The sequence below is a fragment of the Clinocottus analis genome, unplaced genomic scaffold, assembly GCF_023055335.1.
Source record: "Clinocottus analis isolate CAN_PGR_092001 unplaced genomic scaffold, fCliAna1.0.p SCAF_16, whole genome shotgun sequence".
In the NCBI taxonomy this organism is placed as follows: Eukaryota; Metazoa; Chordata; class Actinopteri; order Perciformes; family Cottidae; genus Clinocottus; species Clinocottus analis.
This window is the reverse complement of record NW_027175887.1, coordinates 15824450-15843894: the sequence shown is the minus strand read 5'-3', so window position 1 is coordinate 15843894 and position 19445 is coordinate 15824450. Positions and strand designations below refer to the sequence as shown.

The 19445-nt window shown below is 45.4% G+C and overlaps 1 protein-coding gene across 2 annotated transcripts; it reads left to right on the top strand.

Annotated features, from left to right (window-relative positions):
- The first annotated feature begins 4137 nt into the window (after positions 1 to 4137).
- LOC137787059 (E3 ubiquitin-protein ligase RBBP6-like) lies at positions 4138 to 18939 on the top strand. Of its 2 annotated transcripts, none has more exons than XM_068579279.1 (18): positions 4138 to 4710; positions 5838 to 5940; positions 7249 to 7297; positions 9495 to 9539; positions 9668 to 9750; positions 9871 to 9967; positions 10090 to 10229; positions 10703 to 10875; positions 10974 to 11077; positions 11263 to 11433; positions 11700 to 11863; positions 13079 to 13184; positions 13273 to 13339; positions 13438 to 13480; positions 13579 to 13896; positions 14005 to 14142; positions 14299 to 16324; positions 17186 to 18939. In XM_068579279.1, the coding sequence occupies exons 1-18, from the start codon at positions 4545 to 4547 to the stop codon at positions 18338 to 18340; spliced, it is 5148 nt and encodes a 1715-aa protein (XP_068435380.1). In that variant the 5' UTR covers positions 4138 to 4544; the 3' UTR covers positions 18341 to 18939. The 2 variants fall into 2 exon arrangements, with proteins under 2 accessions (XP_068435380.1, XP_068435378.1); XM_068579277.1 differs by having other exon boundaries at positions 9492 to 9539; positions 17186 to 18938.
- Positions 18940 to 19445: the final 506 nt, after the last annotated feature.

Below are 19445 nucleotides of genomic sequence, written 5' to 3'. Positions count from 1 at the left end.
ATAAAACAGGAATTTGTGAAAAAGATGTGTTCTGACTGCTGAAGGTCACTGCAGGGAGCTCATGGCTTACTGGGGACAAAATATCAAGAACGTTTAGATTTCATGCAGTCCGATACAAGATTACCTCCAATTCAAGCTTCAAAGACACTTACAGTGAGCTTCCTCGTGGTACCCACAAATACAGGAATGTGTGTGTGTGTGTGTGTGTGTCCCAGTTGGATGTTGCAAGAACAGCTGTTTGTCACTGAATGAGGCTCTGAAGGAGAGTAGCTGCCAGCTTTGATGTCCTAATTATCTCTATCTATCTACATATCTACCTATCTATCTATCTATCTATCTATCTATCTATCTAACTATCATTTAGTATTTATTTGAGTATAAATGATGCTCCATTTACGGTCAAATAGACCAAAGAAACATGGTAAGCTTTTTGGAGTGACTTCCTCATGATTGACAGGTTGCTGCCATAACATGTGCTGCTTTCCCCACGTCACATGACGTTCGTCTGTTGTTGTTGCCGATCGCCACGCAGTCCCGTCCCGGAGACACAAACATCAGATCGGTGTCGACAAAATTGTCTGCGAGCAGAGTTTTTGAGGACAAGATACACTTCTGCTCCCTGAGAAGGGCATAAGGAGAGAAGGGCTCTCTGAACCATTGTCACCGACAAAGAGAGCAACGTGTGTGTGCGTGTGCGTGTGCGTGTGCGTGTGCGTGTGTGTGTTTGCCTTGAGTGGAGTAACACTATGGCCATCTGCAGTGTGAAGAAGAAAAAGAAAAAAGGCCTCGGAGCTGTGAACGCTGCTCAAGCAGAAAGACGAGGAGGGGAGAGAGAGCGTCAGGTGGAGAGAACGAACTAGCAGGAAGAGGAGAAAGTGTAAGGAGCAAGGGAAGGAGAGGAGGAGGTAGGAGTTTGAGGCCCAACAACCAACTGAGTCTTTTTCTCTCACTTTCAGCCACAGCATAGAAAACACCATCATGTTGTAATGACTGTGAGGAAACTGTGACATCGTACCTCCTCACAGCGCGTGACACTACGCCGTCAATTTATTTACGGCGAAGTGTAACGGCTCAAAGAAGGAACGAATGTTTAGAAGTTGTGAAGAGAAAACGACAGTTTAGATCAGAAGGCCGAGCGCAAGTTATTGTGACGACTGTACAACAACTGTACTCACTATACCTTTGCACATCGTGTGATCAAAACCAGTGCTAGACTGATGAATGAGGAATAAAAATCTCTACACAAAAAATTGTTACGAGTTGCAACACTGTTGCATTTCATTCCTCGTTTTACAATTGTTTTCTTGTGTTGTCATTGTGAGGACGTCATCTGGCAGGAAACAGGCCTCCACACACAAACACAAGAACACTTATCATATCGTTTATAATAATACGCTCCCCTTTAAACACATCATTTGCACTCTAAACTTTATGCACACGCACATATAAAGCCGAAGATATAATTGTTTTCAAGCCCTTTGATGGCTGAGTCACTGAACATGTCCTGTATCATATCAAGATAAGAAGAACATCAGTTTAAAGGCAGCAGCTGTTTCCCTTTCATCCTCTCTCTCTCTTTCTCTCTCTCTCTCACTCTCTCTCTCCCTTTCTCGCTCTCCTGCATCTCTCCATCCTCCCACTGCTTTCACAATGGTGTGTGCTAAGCCAGGAAAGATAGGGCAAATCCCTCCTCTGAGCAGAGCAGGCAGGAGAGGGAGAGAGAGAGAGAGAGAGGGAGAGAGCACCAAGTGCAAAACACTTCCTCAAACACTCCTCTCACTCCTCTCTTTCCTTCCATTCATCTGAGTCCAACCAATCGGCTGGTGCTTCTCAGTAAACCGCTGCTGCCGCGTGCCTCACCAACACAGCGAGTGATGTCAGAGAAAGATTCCTGCTTCCTTGCTCCCTAAGCTCCTCGCCCCCTAGACCCTCAAGTCATGCGTAGGCCGCGTTCCTACGCTGCTGCCGCTCCACCTTCGGGAGTCTGTGTGGCAAAGCTACACGGCGTCGACTGCACGTTTCTTTGAAGGGATGTTTTTAATTTATTGAAATATATTCTCATCAGAGTTTCAGTCCGGTTTTGACTCGATGAAATGAAACTGTCGGTTATTTGGTTGAGTTAAGATCTCATATCACTGTAGAGTAAAATAAACAGCGTATCTGTCTCTGTCTCGAGGTAACGAGAGCCACCTATAGCACCTCTAGAGCCCAACATAGCGCAGAGGACATGCACTGTAATGCAGCCGCGTGTGTGGGAACCGGGGAAGGCTCTTTTGGTCGGGAACAGTCACTTCCTGGAGTCTCTGTCAGTCGCCTGGCAACAGCCAAGAAGTAGTCTGATTACCGCCTGTGAAACGGCAAATTTAAAATGTTTACACTTCTCTTTTTAAAGCACAGATCAAACGATGAACGTTGAATGTTAATTCGTGAGTTCTAGAGGAGCTGGCAGGTGGACATTGTTGCTAGCTAGCAGTCGGTGTTTGTGCTTTAGCTTCATATATTTACAAAGTGAGGTCAATTACATAGTTCTCTGCAAGAAAGTCACTTAAAAAAGCACACATTTTCCAAAATGTTAAGTCATTGCTTCCTAACTGATATTTTAATTTGTTTTATTAATGCCAGGAGAGCAACAGAAATCATTAAGACTGTTTTTTTGCTGATAGGAATAATTTTCATAATGATTTTGAACATTAGTTTGAACAGTAGTTTTGGCTGTAGGCTCTCTCTCTCTCTCTCTCTCTCTCTCTCTCTCTCTCTCTCTCTCTCTCTCTCTCTCTCTCTCTCTCTCTCTCTCTCTCTCTCTTTCTCTCTCTCTCTCTCTCTCTCTCTCTCTCTCTCTCTCACACACACACACACACACAAACACACACACACACACACACACACACACACACGGATTGTGATGCAAAATCTCAATGGTATCCTCATCCTCTGCAAAGGAACCTGATTGGAGAAGAGAGGTTTGCATTTAATCTTACAGTCAATTAGCACGGCTCTTTATTTCAGTCGAGGGTAGTTAAGTGTGTTTTATTATTGCTGTGGGACCAAACGTTGGCCAGATATGAACCCTGTACACTGCAGTACAGCTCAACCGAGACACACACACACACACACACACACACACACACACACACACACACACACACACACACACAGACACAAACACACAGAATCAGCATCATAAATGATACTTCGTCTCCATCTACTGGATAATTTAGGCTACACATGTGACATAACTGCAGTCAACAATTTGAGTTAGTTAAAAAAAATATATGTGCATTAAAAAATATACATAATTTTGTGATTTGAAAAATAAATAAATAGTAGGCCTGTTTGTCTTCCTCTGTGGTCCTGAATCACAGTGAGCGTGGTTGTCTTTTAGCGTGACTGCCCGTGGGAACTCCACTGCGGTTTAGAAAGCACCGAAGTCAAATCTCCAGCAGAAGAATTGAACAATTTGAAAGAATTTACTGTTTCCATCTTCATCGGGTTTCACTCTGGTTTGCTTTTTGAACCATCCGGCTTGCTGTCCCCTGAGACCAAACAGGTGCAGGGGCACCGCACTGCGCGCGGAGGCAAGATGCTGGCTTCAGGTGTCGGCAGGAAATTTGTAAATGTCTAAATCCTAAATTGGATCAGCGTAAAGATAGACACGTGTTATTTAACGGAACTGAATAAATAAACGCTTTTGAAAATGTCGACTCGGTATTGTTTCCTCACGACTAGACTGTATCATATTGTTCGGCATGCTTTACACAGACGAAACGATGATGTTGTGCGTCTTATTTTATGTTTTCCACTTCTCCTTTCATTATAAAACATAGAGTATAAAACTTAAAGATATATATAAAGATATATAATCGTTATATAACAATAAGAAAACAACCAAACACCTGACATATAACAAATAATGTTTGTCAACAAATTGGTAGTTTTAAGCAAATATATGGAAAAAAAACAAAATTAACTCTATTTTAAATATCTCAACATTCCTATAAAGTGATGCAGGATACTATTCGGGATAAATGCGTGTTTGCATTATCGCATTAATAACTTCGGCTCTTGAACAAGTGTGAGTGTGCGCGTGGGGAGTCACGTGAACGCAGCATCAGACAGCGCGTGCACTGTGCTGCTGCTGACGAGCCGTTGCTCACCGTGGAAACAGCTGGTGGTTTCTGTCAGCGAACACTTTCGGCTTGATAAGCGGCGTCGGCAGGAATACAAAGAAAAAACAAGAAGTAAAAAGTTCAAATTAGACTAAGGGTGCTTTGATTTAAGTCGCCGCTGCTGCTCCGCCACGTTCCGGGAAATGTCACCCGGCGTAACGGCACTTTTATCCGGCAAGTTGTTAAGTCATGTACTAGCTCGGTAAGCTACGGAGGACTGACGCTCGTTCGCTAGCGCAGCCGGCTGCTAACCGCCAGCTAGTTAACGTTAGCCGACTTTGTGCCGCCATAACAAACCACACAGGCGGTCGGCTTCCTGACAGCCTCGGAGCGAGCTTTATTTGGGTGTTTTTTTGTGTGTGGGGTTACTGTATCAGCATGACTCATGTTCACTACAAATTCTCCTCCAAACTCAACTACGACACGGTGGTTTTCGACCGCCTGCACGTCACCCTGAAGGACCTGAAGCGGCAAATCATGGGCAGGGAGAAGCTGCGAGCCGGCGACTGTGACCTGCAGATCACCAACGCGCAGAGCAAAGAAGGTAACTGACACGTTTGCGCGGAAGAGTGTGTGTTTATGCTGACAGTTTAAACTTTAGTCGGGGAGAAAGAAGAAGAAAAAACACGTGCTCCGTGTTTGACAGTTGCCTTGCGTCACCTCTTTTTCCGCTTGACGCGAGGGGACGGGTCGGGGGAAGGGACAAAAGTGTCCCGAAAGGGCCAAATTCTTGACTTTGAACTGGTCTGGTGGTGGTGGTGGAGAAGCCCGGGCAGTGGCATGCATGTAAACGTCTCCAGAAAGAGAGACGTGGGGTTAAAAATAGCATGGGTAAGGTAGAAGCACAGCCTAGTCATGACCATAAGATTAAAGTCCAGTCTGACACACACACACACACACACACACACACACACACACACCTGAACATCATCAGGGATATAAGCAAAGTGGTATATTGTAGTTCAAATATTTTCACTACATTGAAAAGGCCAAAAGGGGGAAAAAGAGATCAAATATAATAATCAAATACAAATGATTATATCAAATCCTGCAGAATATGCAAAATACGCTGAGGCGTGTGTTTCCACCGAAAAGCAGAATCCGTCCATTTTGTGAGGTGGGGAGTTGTACTCCTGCTATATAGTTTATTTAATAAGAGGAAGAAGAGACTATCCTACATTATTGGAAGGGTGAAGGGAGTCAGACCTTTTGGGCCTTTTTGGTTAGATGTCAGTCTAACAGTGATGTGTCATGCAGCCTGTCCCTGAAAACGCAGTAAAGGATCCAAAGAGTGTCAGTGTTTTCTCCTAACTCGAGTTGTATGAGAGTGAGAATCAGCAATTGTTTGTTTGAAAGCAAAAATGCAAATTCACTGGTTTCACTCTTGCTGAATGTCTTTAGGATTTTGTCAGACAAAACAAGCCGACTGAAGACATCACCTTGAGCTCTTGATAATCTATATGTTTTACTATTTTGTGATATATTATTGACTTAAAGATCAATTAATGAATTAAAAATCATCATAAATCAACAAAAACTTACTACAGTCCCAGACTAGTAATGAAACACGGTACTTAAGACCTTGAAGAGGAGAGATATTTTTCTTATGATTCAATATTAAGTTGATCATGAAGACTTCATACTTTCACTTTCTCCATCGTTCCCTCTCAGAGTACAAAGATGAGGAATGTTCGATCCCGAAAGGCTCCTCCGTCATCGTCCGAAGAATCCCAGTCATCGGATCGAAGTCGAGCTCAAGCAAGACCCGCCACATGTAAGTGTGTTTCTTTTGGTTTGGCACACACGTGTTGCTCATGTCAATGTTCCCGCTACTGCAAAGTCTGTACGCCGCTGCCTCCTACAAGTCTACCGTAAGTGTTGCATTGTCTCTCTTTGTCTCAGTTGTTTTGTTAAATCAAAAGATGGCAATGAGTTCCAGTCATCAGCCTCAATAATAGTAACATTTATAAATGCGTAAATGCTTGTCTAAAATGTACATATTTGATTTTAAAAGCCTATATCACATATTTTACAGTAAATGCCTAAGATGAGTTTTTATAAACAATGCTATGAACATCATGATGAATTGATACAGAAGCCTGAATCCTTCAGTTGAGGGTCGTCAGTTGATTAAACTAGCAGAAACTGCTAGAATGTGCTCGCAGGAAAAGAGGAAAGGGTAGAAGTGGAACTCCATGGTGACGTTGAGGGGGATTACCCAGATATTAGTCGGGCTTAGGCAGGACAACCAGCAGTGGTGTGTGTTTTATGCATAGGAGGCAGGAAAAGAGTTCCCTGGAACAGGCCGGTGGTCATGTGATTAGCCTCGTCAGCACCATGTGGACGGGTGGAGAGGGCCGAGGGCTAAAGAGAGCTGTAGCGCCGTCCACAAGATCAAATGCAGCAAATCAATTCTCCACCTGCACGAGCAGAGCGGCTGTCCCTCAGCTCCCAAAAGGCTTCGGTTAGCTATGACTTTTGGATCCTTTTTGAAAGTTTTTTTTACATTAAACTTAACGTCAAATGTTAAACTCAACTAAAAGAAAGATTCACTGTGAACACAAAGCAGTTGTGAGTTATTAGAAATGACATATATTGGTCAGTTTTATTGTCAGGTGGAGTGTTTGTGTTGTTGTACCGGTAAATAGGCCAAATGTTAAGTTTTTTGATGCTGCCTTGACTCGGGTATAAACACCAAGAGTAAACATTGGGTTCAAGTGTCGGTCCTTGAGACAAGACACTCGAACAGAGTCATAATTTGTCATCGGCTTTATTTAACTAGTTTTGGAGCGGGTCGTCCTTCAATCACAAGGTTGACAAGCGCAGCGCTTTGCATGTAAAGTGCTGCGCTCGTCAGTCGAGGGAATGTGTGTGAGAGACTGAGTGATGGAGGAGAATTGTAAAAGTGGAGGTGGAGACTATAACAAAAGCTGAAAAATATCTGTTTCAAAGCTTCCTTTTTCCTCTTTTAACTGTTGCTTTTTGTCATGAATACTTTGACACAGAACGTGAAAGAATAATACGTCTGGGGCTTTTATTGTGAAAGGTGAGAATGAAGAATCTGTGTCTCTTTGTGTTTCAGTGAGCGATCAGATGTCCAGACTCACCAAGCCTTTGGAGCCTACAAAGCAGTACGTAACCAAACCAAACCCCACTGCACCTCTCCTCCTGCAGCTCCACCAAACACACACACACACACACACACACACGCTTTAACAGTGTGTGCTTTGGTGGAATTGGTTTAAGCAAATTAACCAGAATCACCCAACGCCTCCATTTGCCTCTATTGCAGTCTAAGTTCCTGTTGCGAGCAGGAAGTAGTAGTCTAATTTTAACAGTTTATCACAAAGTTATTAAAATAGTTGAAACAGATGAAGTTCACAAACGCCTCAGTGCTGCATTAGTCACTGTAAAGGAACATACACGTGCATGTTCTCTCCTAATAAAAGCCCTCATCTGTGAATTTTACGGGTTGCTGTGTCACCAGAAGATCAGTGGTATCTGTCTGTGGGTGTGATGGGCGGGTCAGACATTATCCACTGCTGATAACACAACTGTTGCTTTTATGCGCTCAGAGCAGCCGTCGCCCTGTCGACCCCTCTGCAGAGAGCGAGCTGCAGTTTCCTTGCTCTTTTGGAGATGTATATATTTGTAGCGTGGTTCGATAGCCGTTATTTCATTTAGTATGTTAGATTACTTTCCGGTCTCATCAACCACAGAAAAATCCAAATTAACAATCTAGTATCTGGATAATCTAGATCTACAGAGTACTTTGAAGTGAACAGATGCTGGGAAACGTATCATTAAAACCAAACTAACACTTCAAATACAGTAAAGAAATAAATGTCTTGGAAGCATTTTTGGAAATAAAGAGTACAAAGTTGTTATGACAGTTTCAGGAGCGAATACACAACGACTCTCTTAACTCTTCAGGAAAGCAAGTGGTTGTTTCTTCATGCGGCGTCAGCTCTGTTTATGATCCTGTGAACTAACTCGGACATCTCAAAAGCTCTAACTTGAACTCGTGTGCACTGACCTGATTTTCTCTCTGGTTTCTCAGTAGACGTGTCTTCTTCTCTTCTCGGTGCTTTGAGTCGATCGTACTGCACAAACCTTTTTTTTTTTCTTTTGTGTTTTTTTTCCTGCCAATAAAGTTGTTTGTACGAAGCCGTCTGATGTATTGATTATGTTTGACTTCACGAGGGCGAATGTCATTTATGCTTCAGTTATCTGTCATCATTAGACATTTCCAACTGGATGTTAAACTCTTTGTTTTCACATTTTATTTAGCAAAGAAGACAAAAATAAATACAAAATTGCATTGGCGGAACTGAAATTTGTACTTTTAGTTACACTAAAAAAAGACACATTAATAGGAAAAGTTCAAATCTAAGCCACATAGGAAGAGAGATCTTGACTTATTGGATCAAGCTTAAAAGACACTTGATCTTTCAGTTCCCTCTCGGCAACTTAATATCGTCTTTTATTGGATTTGGCTGAGCTTTAATAGAACCAGACAGTAGGATCTTTCTGCTGTTAACAATATAATACAGTAAAGCCAGTCTCTACTCCAGCACATTGACTTTTAAGTGGCAAAATAAAGTTAATATTACGTTCTTGGTGTGTGAATATTAATCGTTTTTGTTGTATTATTGTATTTAGTTAGACGTGCGTTCATTCATTTACTTTAAAGATCAATAATCACAATACCTGATGCTGACCTGGGTTTTTATTTGTGACCTTTATTTCTTGGTAAAAGAGTCCATGTTGGTTTTGCTTTTTTTGGAGGGGCGGGGGTACTTTCTGTTATCTATTGCAGCACAGCAACAAACCAAGAAGAAGTGCAAAAACAATATATTATGTCAGGTGATGAGAGGTACTCAGGTGGACATTAGGAGGAGGAGAAGATGTTTTTTTATTCTATGAAATGATGTCCTGCTGGTGAAAGTTCCCAGAGAGCGTTATATTGTTTTCTCCCAAGTGGCAGCAGGTGCTGAGGCGGTAATCCTGGGATGAGAACAGATGTGTATCATCCACTCTGTATGGAAATCCCTGCTGGATGCTGTTGTAATTATTTAAAAGAATCTATAACCGTCACTAAAGTCAAGCTATGACTTCCAGCAGCAACTGACATGAAATCACAAAACGGCGCTGCAGGTGAAGCGTTGAGATTAGCAGGACGGGCGGTGACGTTTCGGAGCCAAACCTTTTGAGTGTTTCTTTTCCAATCGATGTGAACACAGAGCTATCAATCTTCCCCAGAGACTTGAAGCCTGGAGGCTCTCGTCGGGAATCAGCGAAACTGATTGTGTGTTTTAATTCCAGCAGATGGATGACCAGAGTTCTTCAAGAGCATTGCCGTTTTTCTCAAAGGTATACTCTTCTTTTCTCTTTTTTTAAATGGTTATTGTACGTATCTATGCTCGATCACACTGATCCTCCTGTTTGACGGCTTTGTGTCGATGGCGCACATGCATTTGTGTGTGTGTGTGTACATGCAGATGGCTAACCTGGCTGATGTGGATGGGTCAGAGGAGGACAAGATCAAAGTCATGATGAATCAGTCCTCCTACGGCACCATGAAGTGAGTCACCTTTTTAAATCATTTCAAATCTCCTTGACTCCGCAATCCTCTTCTGTTCCATCATTCTGTCATTTTCTTTCTTCATCTGTCCACGTCTCGTCTCTCTCCCTCTCTCTCTAGTTACAACAAGAAGTTTTGTTCTGTACTTCCTGCAAATTACACCTGTTATCGCTGTGGAACTACCGGACACCACATCAGGAACTGTCCCGTCAACGGGGTGAGAGCATCTCTCAATGTGGCGTCTCTCAGAGGCTGCTTGTTTCTCTGAAAAGGAAAATGATCAATTGATGCTATCCAGTAAGCGTTATTTGTGTGTTTTGTTGTGTGTGTGTGGAGCAGGATAAAAACTTCCAAGCCCCCACGAGAATCAAGAAAAGCACAGGCATCCCCCGTTCCTTCATGGTGGAGGTGGACGACCCCAACACAAAGGGAGCCATGCTGACCAGCTCCGGCCGTTACGCCGTTTCTACCATCGACAGGTGAGACCAGAGAGTCCATGTTTGTGCGTCTCTCGTTTGAAAGGAATGGGTTTGGCATTTCGGGGGAAAGCATAAGGACTAAAAACAAAGCTCAGTGTGCAGCCTGGCTCCGTCCAGAGATCTCTCAAGTTAACGTTAGCGACGCTGAGCTAAGCTAACCTGTTTATTTAACGAATTGTATCTGGTTCTTAGTATGAAAGTGGATGAGTATATTAAGATTGAACCTTTAAAGATAATACAGTGTATACGCTTTTTCAGAGGGTCTCGTTCAAGAGTCTTTTCATGACAAACACAGCTACAATAATAATAAATAATTGCTCAGCAAGACATATGAAGGTTCATTTCTATCAGCCAGTGTGGGCTTGTCGGCCTTTTTTCAGTCTCACGGTTTTTTTAAGTCCCCTAACCCGCCTTGAAACGCATAAAAAAAGCGAACGTGAACTTACAGCTTCTCCACTGTTGTCTGTCCGTAGCGAGGCGTACGCCATCGGCAAGAAGGAGAGGCCTCCGTTCCTTCCACAGGATCAGCCGGAGTCTGAAGGAGATGAGGATCCTGTAGCCGAGGAGCTCCTCTGTCTGATCTGCCGCGACATGCTGAGTGACGCTGTGGTGATACCGTGCTGTGGAAACAGCTACTGTGACGACTGTGAGTCGTACTGATGTGCTATGTCCATCCGTTAAAGGTACTGCGGTCGTTTTTCAGTCCTGATATTCACATTTCAACCGTCTTCCTCTGGTGCTCAGGTATCCGCAATGCTTTACTGGATTCAGAGGACCACGTCTGCCCCACTTGTAACCGACCGGACGTCTCCCCCGACGCCCTGATAGCCAATAAATTCCTCCGACAGGTGAATTGACAGATGGATTTAACATATATTTATGTTAGAGAACGTAGATAATTGAGTAAATGGGTATTGTTCAAGGTGGGTTTGTGAGTTACCTCTTTATTTGATCCGAAAAGTGTCTGACCAGAAGCTTGTCATTGTTTTTAAGCTCTGATTCAGTTTCCTGTCTGTTTTTTCTCCCAAACCAGGCCGTGGACAACTTTAAGAAAGAGCAAGGCTCCTCCAGAAGTCTGAAGAAAGGGTGCGGCACCTCCCAATCCCAAAATCCCTCCGAGACGCCGAGCCCCGTCCCGACCCCGCCCCCTCCGAGTGTGCAGAGCCAACTCATGAAGCTTCCCCTGTCAACCAGCAGCCAGCAGGTGAACCCTTTTTTTTTTTTTTTTTTAATGATGTGTTTCATCTCTGGAGGCAGAAATAGGTGCGGCGCAGTACCTGCGTGACTCAGGAGGAAACCGAATAATTACTGTTTGCTTTCCACAGTGGGATGTTTGTCTAGTCTGAAATAATCATCTTCTGAAACACCGTGCAAACAAAAGTTAGAAACACGCTGCGCGGTATGCTGCAAGTTTTAAACGGCGCCCCCGTGTTTATTCTCTGATCCATCTATATTGTCTTCTTTCTTCAGGACCCTCTCCTGCAGTGCTCACAGGCCGCAGACACACAGACACCAGTGCCTCAGGTGTGTGTGGCTCCGCCCACAACAGACCCCGCCTCTTCCCCCGCCACATCGAGCGCTTCCCTCCAGCCTGCGCTAGGCCACCTGGAGGAACTCGACAAGCACCTACTCACGTAAACGACAAATAAAACGACTTTGTGGCGCTCGGCCGCCTCTTGTGACTCGTGGCATATTGTTTTGGTACCTTTTTAAAGTTATAAAGACAACAAATATACTGTATATATAACCCGTGATGTCACCCTCTATGGTGCAGAGCGGTTAATCCACAGTTTGCAGTTCCAAGAACACAACCAGAGACGAGTTACTGAGTGTTACTGAGTGTGCAGCTGGTCAGGAGCATGTTGTATGTACCGCCCCCTGCTGGGGTCCAGGGCGAAGTGCTTCATTTCTCCCAAAAATATTACAGATGGAATCTGTCTTTTTTCCCTACACCTAATAATCTGTTTTGTATGGAAGCCCATTTCTGACACACAAAAAGTCATAAAAAAAATTGTCATACTTTTTTGATGACTTTTTTTGTCATACCTTTTTTTTTGTCAACTTTTTTTTCTCTTATTTTTTTTTGTCAACTTTTTTTCGTCATCCTTTTTTTTTCAACTTTTTTTTGTCATACTTTTTTTTTGTCAACTTCTTTTTGTCAACTTTTTTTCGTCATACTTTTTTTTTGTCAACTTTTTTTCGTCATACTTTTTTTTTGTCAACTTTTTTTTGTCATACTTTTTTTTGTCAACTTTTTTTTGTCATACTTTTTTTTGTCAACTTTTTTTTGTCATACTTTTTTTTGTCAACTTTTTTTCGTCATACTTTTTTTGTCCACTTTTTTTTGTCATACTTTTTTGTCAACTTTTTTTGTCATACTTTTTTTTTGTCAACTTTTTTTTGTCATACTTTTTTGTCAACTTTTTTTGTCATACTTTTTTTTTTGTCAACTTTTTTTTGTCATACTTTTTTGTCAACTTTTTTTCGTCATACTTTTTTTCGTCATACTTTTTTTTTGTCAACTTTTTTTTGTCATACTTTTTTGTCAACTTTTTTTCGTCATACTTTTTTTTTGTCAACTTTTAAAAAAAAAAAGGGGACTTTTTTTTGTGCGAAAGTCAGATTTTGCTCATGGGTCTGTCGGTCACGGATGATTTGATGGATAACGACACGTCGCCTGCATTTAGCAGAATAAATGATTCAAGACGTACGTCCACACGAAGCTGATTAAATTTATAAACCCGTCTTTCTCGGTTTCTCCCTTCGTACAAAACGAAATAGCTCTCCGGTAAATATTCAGCCCGACGTTGCGTTCATACGGTGCTGGGATGTATGTGTCGTTTATTCAGAGAGGCCGAGGAAAAGACGAGCGATGACTCAGCGGCCACCGCCGCCCCATCTGCACCGACTCCACCCGAAGACCCCACTGATGCCCCGGCACAGCTGATACCCCTAGTGAGCACACACACACACACACACACACACACACTAACATGATGCAGCAAAGCTTCTCTGTATGAAATCTGTGTTTGTCGCTGCTCAGGTGAACCTCACTCCGCTCATGGAGGCGCCGCAGACGGTCGGTGTGAATCTAGAGCCGCCGCCCTCAGGTGAGCAGCGGCGTCCCTCTCTGTCCGTACCGTTATCGCCGAGTTATTATGTTGAGAACTGCAGTAACAAAACCATTTTTTTCCTGTTAAATCCACAGTTCCGGCCCCAAAACCCTCGGCGCCATTAACGTTCTGGGAAAGGTCAGTTGAGAAACTATCACAGAAGCGACTCGGATCATGTTTAGATGCTCGTCTCTGTTTCCAGTCTCATGTCCTCTTCCTCCCTCTGTCCCCTGCAGCTCCTCCTCCTCTTCCTCCTCACTTTGTCCCACAGGAGGCTGGAAGGAATCCAACACCCAGCAGCAGCAGCCTCCTCCCTGCGTCTCCTCCTATCCCTCGACTCCTCCTCCTCCTCTCTTTCCAGCCCCTCACTTCCACACGTTTCTCGCCGCTCAGCAGCCTCTCGGCAGTTACCCTCCCGGATACCCGCCCGCTCCTCCGCTCTGGGCGCTCCCAAACCTCCAGGGGCCGCCCATCCCCGCCCTGTTGCCCACCGCCTCCATCCCTGCCCTCATCCCCAGCGAGTGGTTCCAGCATCAGAGAAAGAAGAAGGAAAGGTAATAGGAAATTATATCAAAAGGCCTTATTGAAAGTTGCCAGTTATGGTTTTAAGTCGATTACTTTGATGTGAAACACTTGCCGCCTCCTCCATCTTTGTCACTCAGGTCACCTCGCAGAGGATCCTCCCACAGACGCTCCTCCTCTCGTTCTCATTCAAAGTCCTCGAAGTTCAAGTCCTCTCGCTCCTACTCTCGCTCTTCAAGCCGGTCCAGATCTCGGTCCCGGTCCCACGGCAGATCGAGGTACGTTGTCATCACCACAAAATGATTGTTGCTTTATTCCTGGTACTCACGAGCAGTGCACATACACTGGATGATAGAGACTGATACCCTTCAGATGTTTCACAGTCATCTCAGTGACAACATATCCTCTTCTTTTTCCTCCCTCCCCCCCCCAAGGCCTCACTCGCCTTACTCCCGGCACAGAGACCTCCACAGCCGCTCCCGTCCTTACAGCTACGGTTACAGACGTTCCCCCACGCCGTCCTCCTCCTCTTCCCCTCGAGTGGGTTACCGCTCCAGGCCCGCGTCGCCGTCGGATCGCCGCAAGAGCGACCGTCACAGCCGGCACCACGGTAAGAAATCCGTCTCGAGCGGCTACAGCTCCAGGAGGCGAGGAGGAGTAGGAGGAGGAGAGCACCACCAGAGGGAGGCGGGAGCGCCCGGACACCCGCACGCTCGGCATGCCAATCCGAGTGGCGGCCCGGAGCTGGACAGAGAGCGCTACATGCAGTGGAACAGGGACTACAAAGAGTGGTGCGATAAATATTTCAGCAGCTACGTCGGCCACTTCCACCAGCTGCCTATTCCCCTGCTCAACATCCCCCCTCCTCCTCAGTGGGGGGACAGAGAAGGAGGCGGAAACGCCTCCCGCGCTCGCTCGGACCCTCGCGGCCGACGGCCGGAGGGCCGCTCCCCGCCGTCGCGGTCGTCCAGCGACAGCCGCTCGTCTCAGTCTTCGAGGGACAGCCGCTCCTCCACGCTCTCTCGGTCGTCCAGCGACAGCCGCTCCTCCGCATCTCGTTCGTCCGACGAAAGCCGGTCCCCTCCGTCGCGGTCGTCCAGCGGCGGGCGCTCCACGCCGTCCAAAGACGCGGCTCAGCCGGGCGCCCGTCGGACGAAGCGCGCCGAGGAAGTGGAACCGCGAGAAAGCCGCGACGACGAGAAGCATCCGGAGAACCTCGGCGCCGTGAAACACGAGCAAAAGAAGAAACGCGAGGAAGGAGGAGAAGAGGAAGGAGGAGAAGAGGAGTCGTCGTCCCCTGATGCTGCAGAGTCACCGGATGACCACAGGAAGGACAGGAGGAGGCGCGGCACCCGACCGAATGCCTTCAAGGAGGGAACTCCAGCACGCGACAAAGCAACCGCCGGCGACGCCTTAAAATCGGTTCAACCGCTCGCCAAACCAGACAGACGTTCGGATAAAGATCGTGAAAGAAAAAGCCGAGAACGCAGGCATTTGGAGACGGAGAAAGGACGGAGGAGAGGCCAACATTCAGACTCCAGGCAGGATGTGGGGAGGCGGCACAAAGAAAAGCCCGATGACGAGCCAGACACGGCGGACACACACAGATACCCTGGAGGTGGCACATACTCTGACTCGAGATCAGAGAGGAGCAGAAAAAGAAAAGGAGAAGAGAAGAGAAGTTCTCGAAAGGTTGAAAACAGCAAATGCCTGATAACGAACACCGCAGAGGACCCCGAACCCCGCGGGAGCGAATCCCCGAATCCGTTTGACAGAAAGAAGCCAAAAATGGAGACGAAAAAAGAGCGAAAGACACGGCCTCTGACGGAGAGACACATCTGGGAGGGAGGGATACAGGTGAAGCCGCAGAAGAAGATAAGCATCAACATAAACCTGGAGGGCAACAGGAAGGAGGAGAAAACTGAGACAACGAAGGAAGAGATCGAGGAGGCTAGGAATGGAGAGAAGGAGAGGTTGAACGAAGAGATGGACATCGAGGACAGTGAAAAGAAGGAATCCAGCAGAGACGTGGAGGAAGAGAAAGTCAAAGCAGATGAAGGAGATGCGAGACAGAAGTGGGAGAAAGCGACCTTCAGAGACGAGGAGGGAGAAACGTTGGAGAAACAAAACATCGGAGAGAAGAAGAACTTCTGGCATCGTGCCCTCAGAGGAGAGGAGGAGAAGACGACGGAGGAGGAGGAGAGTAAAAAGCAGAGGGATGAACGAGACGGGATGGAGGCCAGCAAAGAAGAAGAGCTGACCGACGAGAGGGGAGGACGGGAAGGAGGAAACCTGCCGGAGGAATCAATGGAGGACCCGATGGAGGGAGTGAAGGGGAGAATGTGGGATGAAGAGGAAGAGGAGGACACGGTGGGGTCCAAGTCCCAGAGGAGCCACCAAGACGGACCAAACCCCTCAGTGGACGACGGCAAGTCCGAGAGCAGACTTGTGCTCATACAGGTACATGTACACATTTACATGATCATACAGGTACATGTACACATTTACATGATCATACAGGTACATGTACACATTTACATGATCATACAGGTACATGTACACATTTACATGATCATACAGGTACATGTACACATTTACATGATCATACAGGTACATGTACACATTTAGATGATCATACAGGTACATGTACACATTTACATGATCATACAGGTACATGTACACATTTACATGATCATACAGGTACATGTACACATTTACATGATCATACAGGTACATGTACACATTTACATGATCACACAGGTACATGTACACATTTACATGATCACACAGGTACATGTACACATTTACATGATCATACAGGTACATGTACACATTTACATGATCACACAGGTACATGTACACATTTACATGATCATACAGGTACATGTACACATTTACATGATCATACAGGTACATGTACACATTTACATGATCACACAGGTACATGTACACATTTACATGATCATACATTTACAATCATCTGTGTTGTGTGCAATTTATTTGAACTCACACATATTAATACATATATATATATAAACACAAAGAAGAACTGCATATGACTATGATCTGTCTGTGTCGGCCATTTTACCTCTGGAGATGTGGGTTGTTTCAATAGTTTTCTCTTGTATGAGTGTCATGTTCAGCTGATTTTAATCCAGAATCTGGGTTTGAAGAGAGACACGTCTTTCTCACATTGTGTGTTGCTCAGTTTAGAAGCTTGTTGGTTATTGTTTAATTAACTTGTTGTTGGTGGATGAACTGATTCCTGATGTCTGTGTCTCTCTCTCTCTCTCTCTCTCTCTCTCTCTCTCTCTCTCTCAGCTCCCTCGCTCCAAACGGGGGAAGGAAGAGTCTGCGGAAGAAGAGCGGGATGAAGGAGAAGCTCGAGCGGACGCTCTCGCGTCGTCTCTACCGTCACCCTCCGTGTTTGTGACATCGGAGACGACGACCAGCAGGGAAACTCAAAATGAAGAAGAGAGAGAGAGGTCAGTGGGAAGGGAGAGAGGAAGGGAGAGAGAGAAAACCCCCGTTTTGTCGAGCTCACGCCGAAGTGTGGCTCCCCCTAGTGGCAAGGACACGAACGACAGGAGAGGGAGGGACAGAGATAGAGGGAGGGAGAGGGAAAGGCCGAGGGAGAAAGAGAGCAAAAGATCCAAAGAGAGAGCGAGGGAGGGAGAGAAAGGGAGGGACAGGGAGCGAGAGAGGGAGCACGGCGGCGGCGCCTCGGCCCAAAAGAGGAATCCCCCGTCCTCGTCTCGCTCCTGCTCTCAATCGAAGTCACATGACGCGGAGAGGAGAGACCCGGCCGACGCCGCGTGTTCACCTCGCCTCAGCAGGAAATACTCGGGTGGCAGGAGAAGGGAAAGCAGAGCCGCCGAGCAAAACGCCCACAAATCATGTGGAATGAAAGACGGAGAACGTCCCCACCACTGCCACGATCGCCAGGATCCACCGGGGAACTCGAGGCGGCGAGACAGACCGGCTTCCCGCTCTCACAGCCGGAGTAAAGAGAGGGACCCGAGCAGCGCCGCTCCAGAAGTCACCAAGAACAGAAGGACTGAGAGCAGGGTTGAAAAGGAGGAGCGGAAGCCGAGGAAGGTCGAAAGAGAAGGAGACGAGGAGGCGGCGGCCGGGAGAGCGGGAGGTGGTCGCTGGGAGGAGGAGGGACGGACCAAAGGGGCGACGGCGAGGGAGCTGGAGGAAGGCGAGAGGCCGAGTAGTAGCAGTACTAGCAGCAGCAGCAGCAGCAGCAGCAGCAGCAGCAGCAGCAGCAGCAGCAGCAGCTCCTCATCAGCGAGCCAGGAGGACGACGAGAGGAAAGAGAGGAAGCAGAAAGAGGAGAAGAGCCACGCCGCCCCGGAGCTGCTGCTGGAGGAGCTGAAGAAGCGCCAGAAGACGACGACGTCGAGGGAAGAAGAGAAGTGCAGCGAAGAGACGGACGACCACGCGAAGCTCCACGCCGCTGCGTCATCTTGACCGTCGTAGAAAAAAACAACAAAATATGTATTTACTTGAATTATGTTTTTTCCTTTCTCTGTCCAAAAAAAACAACAAGTGCCTGGATTCATTTTGTCAACTTACTTTTATTCTCCCAGGATACTTTTCGTTTTGTAATCGCCTTAAGAAATATGCTTCATGCAAAAAATGAAAGTGAACAAAAAAAAAATCATGAAGGGAAAGCACTTTATGCTCGATATGAGAAAACAAATGTTGAACCGTGGAAATATTTAATTATTTAAAGTGATGTTTGCACGCGCTGTCGACCCGCTCAGGACCGCCGCCGGTTCCTCTGCTGAACCTGCGATGTTACATTTGGACCAGAGGTCACTGGTGAAGATCTGCCTCACAACAGAAGCACCGCGAGAGCGTCTGGAGGATGATTATTGACAAGAGAGAGTTTGTGATTTCATTTGAAAGAACCTACTGTGAATATTTATGATTTGAAACCTCTGCGTCGTATTTTTATTTTGGGAATTTTTGTAAATGTTTAATTTAAAAGCTGCTGGATGGAAACATAATTAACCCCGAAGAGGGAAGTTTATTTTTGTTGCTGTTTTTTGAAGGAAATAAAAAAGAAAACATCGATAATGTTTTTTTTTTTCTGTCTGGGTGACATCACTTTAATCTGCTTTTAGAAAGACAGTAATTTTCTCCTTTTCTGAAGTCAACAATTCTTTAAAATTATAATTTTATTGGGCAGCATTTTGCTCCACAATTTGCTGATTAAGACAATGCATAATGTTATTGATATGTGCACTTATGGTGCAATTACTTAAATCCTCAGACCAACAGGATCTATTGGTCATTTACCTTTTTGGTTCTTTTTACTGCTAAAATAATAAACTATGGACCATCAGAGGGAGGATATGGAGACATTTTATATGTTTTATAGCTTTCAGTTTTAATGAAACAAACCCCCCAAAACTGTTTCCTCACATTTTCATCATTATGTTATATTATGATTGTATGAAGAATAAAATCTGCAAAGGAATAGACACGACACACGCCATACAAAGCTTGACCATAAAGTAGCTTTTAAATGGAAATAGACCTTTTATTTTACGATGTGCAGTTTAATTCA